General features: G+C 44.0%; 1 protein-coding gene across 6 annotated transcripts in view; it reads right to left on the minus strand.

Annotated features, from left to right (window-relative positions):
- Positions 1–5,349: 5,349 nt before the first annotated feature.
- DAPK2 (death associated protein kinase 2) overlaps positions 5,350–10,282 on the minus strand; it is a 61,100-nt gene continuing 56,167 nt past the window's right edge. For 4 of the 6 annotated variants that reach the window (XM_052807533.1, XM_052807532.1, XM_052807534.1 and 1 more), the window contains one exon: positions 9,453–9,529. Coding sequence is in view for 2 of the 6 variants with exons in the window: in XM_052807536.1 (XP_052663496.1) it covers positions 9,030–9,263; positions 9,440–9,529 (324 nt within the window). In the remaining 4 variants the exon portion in view is untranslated. Of the gene's footprint in view, positions 9,264–9,439; positions 9,530–10,282 lie in introns of those variants that run through there. The other 2 variants (XM_052807537.1, XM_052807536.1) reach the window with 2 other exon arrangements.

Below are 10,282 nucleotides of genomic sequence, written 5' to 3' on the forward strand. Positions count from 1 at the left end.
ACAGAAGGTCACTGCTGTTTCTCAAGCGATTCAGGCCCTGCCTCCCCTGTCCCATCTGCCCCAAACCATCCTGTAGTAACATATTCCTAAGTAGAATATATCCATTGAACTTAAGTTTTCTGTCTCCTTGGCACTTACGCTGCAAAACCAAACTTTTCATTTCCATGAAAACTGCATCACTTTTTTCCACACTATTTTATGAAAAGCATAAGCTGGCAGATTTTCCTTCTGAACATATCAATCTTGTTGATAAAGCTATCTCCAGCACTTAGTCTGTGCTATGGTATGCAGCCTGTGTCACCTCAGGTGCATCCCACCCACGTTTGGGTGGCTGTAAGAACTCTTCCACTAAAACAAAACAGCAACTTTGAGATGTGCTAATGTTCAGAACACTTGGTGCAATTCTACAACTACTTAATCAGCATACCCAACAAACTGCCCACCCTCTGAAGTGCATTAAAAACCCATGAAACAGACATTTAAGAATAATCTTGCAATCCCTGTAGTGTGGTTCAAGGTGAAGGTGTAGTTTTTGAACTAAAATATCTTAGGTACTAAGTGCAGTGACCTAATGCACCAGGTTGAGCTAAACAGCTGGAGGTGTCATTCCTGAAAGACACTGAATGCTTTTCAGCACCATGAAAAAAAACAAGAAGGAAAGGGGGGAACGGAGGGAAAGGAGTGTTTCAACTGCTTTTCAGCACCTTGTCATAGGTTTCAAATCATTCTAAACATGATAGAAAAAAATTTTCCTAATTCTTAATGGGTCCTAAATGACTCACAGGATAACAATAAATTACTACTGCATCCCCCCACCATTCAAATGCTAGGACTTGTGAAGAAGGTCACACTTATTAGCCAAAGAGAAAAAGCAAAGATTAAAAGAGGATTCTACCTGACACCACTTTCCTAAGAGGGCTCCAGTCTGAAATGAGGCTACCATGGCAGTAGCTGTCAACTGAAGCTCTGGGATCACTTTTACATTAACAGTTTGTATCAAGAATCAGCAAGCATGAAGGAAAGCAAACTCCTTCCTCTCCCAATCATTCTCTCCTCTGCTAAAGGGCAAAGACAAACCCTCCCAGCAATACAGTTCAGTGGTTAAAAGAACAGGCTGTAGCATGGCATTTAGACTGGCCACAAGTCTCTGCTTTGCCACAAAAAACAGAAGAAGGATGATCAGGGCTGGGTAAGCCCTTTAGTCATTACCTAGTAGGCACTTAGACTCCCACCTTCCATGTGGAGCTGGCAGAAAGCACCTACACTCTCTCTGTATTACCTGAAGAAAGTTAGGCATTCCCAGCAGCAGTGAGATGAACGTGGAATTACCCCAGAAAGACAAGGAGAGATAAAGAAAAAAACCCCAAAAAACTATCTGAAACCTCACTCTTCTTCGAGGCTCCTCTCCTTCAGTGCTGTACTGGACTGTGGGAAAGTGTCTACCTCTGTTTGGAGGCAGCCCTGAACTGTCCCCTATAATCAGGTACCAAACTTCTCCTGTGGGGAAGGGCAAACCTTTTGTACAACACAGTTACAAGAGGTGCTGCTGCTTCTATACCGCATACAGGACTAAGAGGTTGCTCAGACCAAAGAGAGTGAGCATTGTTCTCTACCCCAGCGATTAGGGCTCTCAGCTGTGAAAAGGTGAGAACTCTGGTAGCCACAAGCCACACAAGAACTATTTATGTATTTTAGCTTAAAATGCATTGAAAGCACATACCATTGCAGGCTAAATGGCCTCAGCTTTCAAAGCAAAAGAAGGTTACATCAACTGATTCTGAGCATTGAGACCCAGGAAATCAGTTCTGCAATGTAGATGTTAGCTAACTAGGCAGAGAAACTACATGAAGGAAACAAGCAGTTACTGCTCCAGAGAACGGAAGCTGAAGAATACATCTGGTTCAACCTCACTGCATGCAACCATGAGACATCTCTACATACAGAAACACAGACTCCCCTCCTGTAAGCAGCATTACCCAGGTACCTCTGACTGTGGTCTGAAAAAAAGCTGTATCTATCAGCTCTGGCAAAAGCCAAGGTACTTGTAGCTCCACGTGCATGACTATTCTTATCTCTCTGTAAGTAACACCAGGATACACTCAACAAGAAAATCATAAATTGCCTTACATGCTCTAGAAAGCCCAAAACTAGAGATCTAAATCATTTTATACAGCTTGCCCTGCTAATTGATCATTTCATTTACCATGGTCCCATTTACAATGTAATTATAGTGATTTTGCTCGAATAACTTCAGAAAATTGTATGTTCTCCTGTATAATATCTCTCTTCCCACATCATGCATGTCAAATGGAATAGCTCTATGAATTCAGCCTTTAAAATAAAAAATGAATCACAAATAAATTTAGGCCAGTATTTGCATAACAGCACATCCCTGGGCCCCAGTCACAGTCTGTTAAATAGCAGGGTCTACTTCTGGACCCTGGCATGACAGACCATTGCTGGTAAGTGATCTGTCGCCAGCAACTGGCTTTGGATCTACTCCAGTTACACATCTGCCTGCTTTATATCTTTCCACATGTTCTACAGATTCCTGTACGATTTCTTCCCAGCAGAATAACCAAACACCAAGAAAGGATCTGGACTCTCTTAATTCATTGATTTGCCTCATAACAGTACAAACACAGGCACAGATACATGCTGTGCAGGGGACACTGCACATTTAAATATTGACTTCTGCTACCACTAGCTTACAGAGTACTCCTGTGCCAGACTGAGAAAAGCCTTTCTTCTTGCTTTGACCCAGGTGCAGATGTGGGGAAATGGAATACTCTAGATGACAGAGTAGCATTACATATTCCCGACTTTTCATGATCACAGACTTTGCGCCATTCACAGTTCAAAATCAGACTTTGCTTGTAGCAGACTTTTGAGGACTTAACTTTATGTGCTGCAGCTTTCAAAGGCCCAGCAGGAGCTGAGACAAGACTAAGGCTCAACACTGAGACCGAAACTCCATCCTTACATTGTTTTCTGTTACTTGAATTGCATGACTAGGACTAAACTTAATTTAGCATTTCCTGTCCTTTGTCAACTGGATGAGAGGCTCTAAGCTAAATATTAAAAAGGCTTTTCCATGTTTCAAAACAGTAAGTCTAATGAAATTCAAATTTCATACCAATACATTGCAACATATTTTAGGTAGACAGAATTAAGAAATTTAAAAGGCAGCTGAATTACTTAGAAGCTTTTTTTCCAAGTAATTGTTATATTAAGACAATTTACACACACTACTACAGGATACCGCCAACAATCATTTTTAACAAAGCGTCTTATGCAGATCATGAGGCTCATCCTCGGGGAAAAAAAAGTATTTTAGGAACTATAGATGTGCTACAATTTTTCTTACCTGATTTTGTTGAGCAGATACCTCCCACCCTAAAAAGAACTGTGACTGAGCACAGTCCCAAGTAGGACAGGAAGATGTTACACCTCTGAGATGGATCGTCACGCATTGTAGCAAACTGCTATAAAAAGCTAATGCTCAGTGACAGTCTCTTCACCTAACCCCTCAAAAATAACAGCAAACTACACCAGCAATGACATTGTGAGGAGAAACCTGAGAAGCCAAGTCTCTGGCATGCAGAGCTGCAGGTAGAGCCAAAGGTCCACGCTATTAGGCCTCTGAATAACCCAATAGCCTCATGTTCCAGACATGGGGTACACTGTGCATAGGGCACAGTCACAGGCTTCCCGTGCAAACACCGCACCCAGGCCTACAACCAGGTCAGCCATTCCTTCCCATCTTGTCACACAACCAAAGCCCATACTCCACCCCCTCAGGGCTCCCCATGACTTTTCCTCAAACCACCCTTCTCTCAGCAAAGTCACTCACTCTGATGAGGGCCATGATTTCTTGCCCATCTGAAACCTGTATGTTCTCAGGTCATCACGAGGTCTGCCTCCAGACCAAACTTCTGCCCCTGAGCCTTGGCAACACACCTGGTCACCGCAGCTGGGGCACAGCTCTGGTCACTCCCCCACAAGCACTCTGGTTCTTCCTGCCCCAGCTAGATAAGGCCTGCTGTAATATCACTGTCAGGCTCGTGATTGTCTCCAGGTGATGGTGCCCTGTACTTGCCCAACAGTAAGGTGCATCTGGCCCACCACTGCTTTTAACTCCTCTCACTGAAACACACATGCTGAAAATAACATACTACCCACCACTCAAGCACTGAAGTTGATAGCAAGTTTGAGGTTTACGTTTAGACAAAGTAAGCATTTAAGTGAAAAATACAAAGAATATTAGCCAATTCAGAGTGACCATATGGAAAAGAGAGAGGTAAAAGAAATACCTCTGAGTCCTCTTCAATTTTCACCTGAACACTGTTAAATACATACCTTTTTTTTTTTTATCCCTGCCCCATACATCTTCCCTGATCTACATACAGATGTAGACAGGAACAAAACTTAGTAAAAAAGCCACCGGATGCACAGTAAAAGGAGTCAGATGGCACAGACCAGACCTAACACCAGAAACAGTGCACAGAGCTTCTGGGGTCAGGAGCCAGGCTTACCTCACTCCCTGAGGCTGTGGGACACAGGGGTGCCGTGCAGGGACCTCGATCCTGAAGAGGAAGCGCGGTCCATGGCGGTCCAGCAAGCCCTCCCTCTTCCTTCAGCATGTGGCTAACAGCAAACCTACTCGTCCCCTCCAGCTAAAAGGCTACCTGGTGCTAAGGTGACGGCTTCTCTGCAGTCCCCCGCAGCAACACAACGGTCCTCCTGAAACAGCCATTTTGATCAGCGTTCTCCGGGAGCCCGCCCTTACCCCTAACCCAAGCCGCCTGTGCTCGCCGCCAGCTCCAGCTCCCCGCGGGCTGTCACCACAGGTGAGGGCAATAACGGTAACGGCTGCTCCGGAGGGGCCTCGGTGCCGCGGGCCCGACCAACAGCCCCTCTCTCCCGCGGGGCCCGCGCCCGGCACGAGGGCGGCCCCTCACGGCAGCGCCTCCATTTTCTCCTCAGCGGCTGAAACTCTGCGGCTCCAAGCCCCCCTCCCCGACCCCCGCGCTGCGTCCCCGGCAGGGAGCCCTCCTCCTCCTCCTCCTCCTCCCCCGGCTCTCTCTCCTCAGCCGCCCAACCCAGCCGGTGGGGGTTAACCCGCGTACCTGCTTCCCCGGAGCAGCTCCCCGCTTCTGCCCGGGGCCGGGGCAGCCGGGAGGGGAACGAGAGCCGGCGGGGGAGGCGCCCACACGTGCCCAGTTTCCGAGTGGCGGCGGAGGGACCGACCTTTGCGGAGATGCAAACCAAGGCACCACGGCAGACCCCCCTTACCTTCCTCAGACCCATGCACCAGCTTGTGTGGAAAGAAAGAAAGAAAGGCACTCGTCCCGCTTTGCAAAATTTTATTAGCAGATCAGCGTAACAAATAGATTTGTTATTTTTGACAGTCTGTGCTATTTCCAGGCACATAAAAATCGGTATTTCTCTTAATAAAAATATAGGCACACAGATTTAAAAACATCACCACTAAAAAAGCAATAAAAATAGTCTTATCTTAATAAAAAATTCTTGCTTTTTTCAGGCTTACCCCTTATCTCCAGGTTCCTTACTGCTCCAAAATAATACACAGAAAAATCAATTTTTCTCCCCCTCCAAAGTAAATTCTGTAACATAAATTATTTTATTGAAGTGTACTACATCTCCCCTCCCACGACCCCCCTTCCCTTCCATGCTATTTTTTTTTTTCCTTAAAAAAAAGAAACCTCTAGGTTGTTGCTCAAAAACCACCAATGATAAGGAATGAAAGTAAGCCCTGCACTGAGGCAGGTGTCCTCCAGTGCTGTAAACGGAGTTTAACTGGACTATGCCTCCCTGAAATGGGCCTGAATTTCTACCTCAGTGGAGTAGATAGGGTGATAAATAGAGAGACCACCACATTTGGAAAAACACAGTAAAACTTCATAATAAATCACAAACATTAGTTCTGAGAACAAGAGATTATACACTCACAGCGCACTCCTATCTGGAACAGTCAAGAGAATAGTTTGGCTTGACAGAGTGCTGTTTGTTGTGGTTTCCGTGCAATTAATGCCACAGCACTTGGGAGCCACGTGAGGCTACGAACAACTGAGCGCCATAGAAAAAGGCCAACCCTGCTGCTCTCCTGTGACTAAGCCAGCACTCCTGTCCTTAGCTGACCTAGGCAAAAAGATGACTGAACACCAAATGCCATGAGCTGTCTGTAATGTCTTTGTTAAAACACCACCTTACATCTTTTATTAATGTAGAATTAATAAGCTGGAGCTTATGGCTTCACGCTGCCTTGCACTCCTCTGTCTGCCTTTTTACTGCATCCCATCTTGCTCAATAGTTGCTAGGATTTAACATAAAAAGAATTGCCTCATCTCCACGAGAGCACAATTCTGATGCAACAACCTAACAGCTATTTTAACCAGGGCTTAATTTTCACAAGTGCAATTTATGTACATATCCCACAATCTCCAATTTGGACAACTGAAGGTGTTTTGAAACTCCAGGAATTCAGAAAAATAGCACTGGCTCAGAGTTTATTTGGTTTTCCTTAGCCCAGGGAACGAACTAATGGTAACGCATGGGACAGGGAAAGCAGGAAGCAAAATTTGGTAGGTAAGCTGGGCAGCTTTTTATCCAAATATATATTTTTAGTGCTCTATTTATGAAAGACTCCCTCCAGACACTGAAACAATAGTTTTTCCCATTACTGGTCCCTCTTAATATATACCTAACTACAGCACTTTTTGAGGATTCTGCCTCAAAAATTACACAGAAAGCTCAGAAATGCACCTTTTAATTGAATGCAAAGAGAAGCCCATGCGCTGCTCCTCATCCCTTGACCAGGCATATGTCACAGGCTATGGCAGCACAAGACATGAAATAAAAGGAAATTAAATAAATAGTATCAAAATGCAGTGCCATATTTGCCGAAACATTCATTCTTCTGCTTCCACAATTCCTACAGCTACATTCTCTTTCCCTTCCTTCAACCTTCCCAGTCCAGGTTCACCTCCACTCCCTACATGTCCCCCTCATACTTGTTCCTCTCCACTGCTTCCCCCCCCCCCCTTCCTTCATTTTGTTTCTTCCCTCAAATCCTACTTTCTGCCTTTCTTCTCCAATGCTTCTTGCACATTTCCTTCCTTTCATAGAAATACTTTCTCATCAACTGCATTTTAGTCTCTGCCTAAGCAAGGATACAAAGCTACAAATAAAAGTAGCGTATTTTTATTTCTTTCATAGAAACTGGAAACCAGGCAAAATTAACCTGATACAAGTTTTCAACACCAGTTCACACCTTCAGGTCTAAAACCTCAGCCTAGAAGTGACAACCATAAAGCCAAACAAAACCAGTTTCCTTGTCCATCTATAGTTGTTTCTATAGGCTTGCTTTCTGATTTTTAATTTATTAAATGGGAAAATAAATATGAACTTCTAACAACTAATATATTCAATGAAAAAATAACCTAGTCTATGCACATTTTTTGGTACCAACTGAACAATACTGGCTTAGAAACTAATATAGTTAAGATGATGCAACTTCCTAGCACAAAGACGTTACATCAATGCCGAAGTGGTTACTTCCTCAATTTTGGATACAAGCCCCGGAATAGAACATAGATGTTTGCAGTTTGGGTTACATGTAAACAACACGTATACAAATAGGTGTTAATGAATCTCCAATTTGCCAACAATAAATTAAAACAATAACAAAGTCTAATAAAGACTATTTCTTCATATACCGTGGCTTTTTAAGTGCCCTGTTTTGGTGAGGCATCCTGCCATCATTCTGTAAAAACGCTGTATTTGAGTGCATGTAAGTCACTACAGAATTTTTTTCTCTTTTTCACCCAAAAATTGCTCTGGCCTATCTCATCCTCTCAGTGGCCAGAATCAGTTGTACTGAGATTGACAGTGGCAGTTGTGTTAGTCTTCAGTCAGAGACGATGGCCAGAGCACAATTCTTACTGCAGTACAGAACCATTTACTGCTAGGTTCACGAAATCAAGGTTATGATATGTAATGGCACTATGATTTTCTCTTCAATGACAGCAATAACAGAGTACTGCACACAGCTAACAAAACCTGTCAGATATCTGCCATCAAATATTTATGCTATTAACAAATATAAAAATTGTATTAAGAATTTTCCTTAAGACTCAGTAACAATTTCCCTGACTGAAATAATAATGCACAGTCTTAATCATTGTGCGGAATGTGAATTATTCTGCAGTAAAAGAGTATCAGTAGAAACCCTGCATCCTGAGTGCAGTTGATACCACAAATAGATTGAAGTATTGCTGAAACAGTCGCCATATAAAAGCACTCCAGTCGGTGCTTGTGCTGCGGCATTCCCTGGGAATCTGGATCCCCAACTTTCTAAAATGCTTAGTAGGCATTTAATAACATCATCCAGCTGCTGGTGTAGTTTGAGAAGTGAGAAGCATCATACCCGGGATTCAGACAAGAAGTCAAGGTCTGCTGTCAGGGCTGTTTTTTTCAGCAAGGATGAAAGTTTCCTCTGTCTCCTGCCCATGGAATTCTCATTACATTATGATATGCTGCTTCTCCTCTGATGAGTGGCTTTTCTTTGTGAAAGATCCTCACTGTCACTTTCACAGTTTCTCTGAAATAGAAAGGCCAAAATGTTTCAGTCACGTAAATGAGATAACCACACAAATGAGATACCACGCTCCTAAACATGATGTTCTAACGTTATTAGTGTATCATCTATGGAGAAAATTAGAGCTAATAAAAATCTCACAGAGTTTCATTCCAGAAGGTCACATGCACTGCAGGGGTCCCCCACCCTCCGTCACACAGCTGGGCACAAGAGCAGCAGTGCAGACTCTCTCCACAACTGCTCACTTCTCAGTCAGACAGCACGGTCACTGCTATGCTATCCAAACATAACCTGCAGCCTCCATGCTGCTCCTTTACAAAATAAACATGGCTAGCACCTAAAGGATTTACAGAGTCACCATCTCTCCTTGCCCAAGATTTCTGTCACAGTAACACAACTTACAGCAGCATTAAAGACACAGAATGGATGCCACGGTCCAATCTGGTTTCCCACTCAAAACCATTGCCATCCTGTTGGGCTGTGCATCCATATAAGGACAGCAAAAAATCACTGCACAGTAAAACTGGTCCTTCTCTTCTGCCCGTTTGAGAAATGTACCTACCAAACTTTCGTCTTGTATTAAGACCTTTTTCACCAGCGAACGAGATAAGTGGTTGCACAATGAGACAATACGGTAAGAAAGCTATGGAGAGAAGGAAGAATGACAATTTGACCACACATGTGCAGTGCAGACATATCCAAACACATTTCATTTATCTACTGTGTATTACAATTTTACATTCAAGCTCTGTCTTGCCCTCTGATCCCATCAGGCTTGGGAAGCCTTATATGAGACGGATTAAAGGCTTGCTGTCATACCTTCCATCGCCTTCTAGCATATTGTCTTTTGAAGTTTTCCATGTTAACAACAGATGCTTGCCGAACCAAAGCCTGTCGCTTGTCCACTGGCTGGAATATAAGAGAGCAGTTTTATTGCTTGGCTCCCTTTGATGCATGAAATACATAAGATTCTTCATGTGCTCTGGAGCTGGCTGGAAAGAATGCTGGCTGGGGAAGCTGTGGATTCATACAGGTAAAAGCAGAAGAAAAATAATGAAATCTATTCCACCCTGTGCCTGGACAGGACCCCTTTGATCTCAGACAAAATCCTAAAACTAGCGTACAGTCAGTGGTCACACTTGATCCAGTGCACAAAATCGTTCTCAGAAGTTCCGCTGCTGCCCCTTTCTAGCCACTCGACCTGACACAAAAGGTGTATCGCATGGCACGGACTTTGCTCCAGCCTCCACTTCTGCCTTCTGCTTCATAATGATCCACACACAAGAAAACCAAACAAAAAGTCTGGGAACAGCTTTTCTAGCCAAAGGACAGGATGAAGGACAGCCAAACAAAAGAGGGAGGTAACTAAGGGGATGCTAGAGGGTGCTAAGGCAATGCTTTCATTTTGTAAAGTTGCTAAGGTGCTTCTCAGTGCACACCTGCACCATCTCCATTTTCTCTGGACTGAGCTCATACCAGCCAGCTTTTATTCAAGTCCCTTTTTCTGAAAGCCATTGGGAGAGCAACAAAAAGGTTCCATGGAGGCCTGACAGAAAGGAGATGGAGCTGTTGTCAGCGCATCAATGGCACTGCAGCACGCTGCTGCTCAGGGGTTTTGCGTGTGCTTGCTAGAAATCGTGACAGGATAGGACTAAACCCAGC

This window comes from Harpia harpyja, chromosome 14 (genome assembly GCF_026419915.1).
Source record: "Harpia harpyja isolate bHarHar1 chromosome 14, bHarHar1 primary haplotype, whole genome shotgun sequence".
Classification (NCBI taxonomy): Eukaryota; Metazoa; Chordata; class Aves; order Accipitriformes; family Accipitridae; genus Harpia; species Harpia harpyja.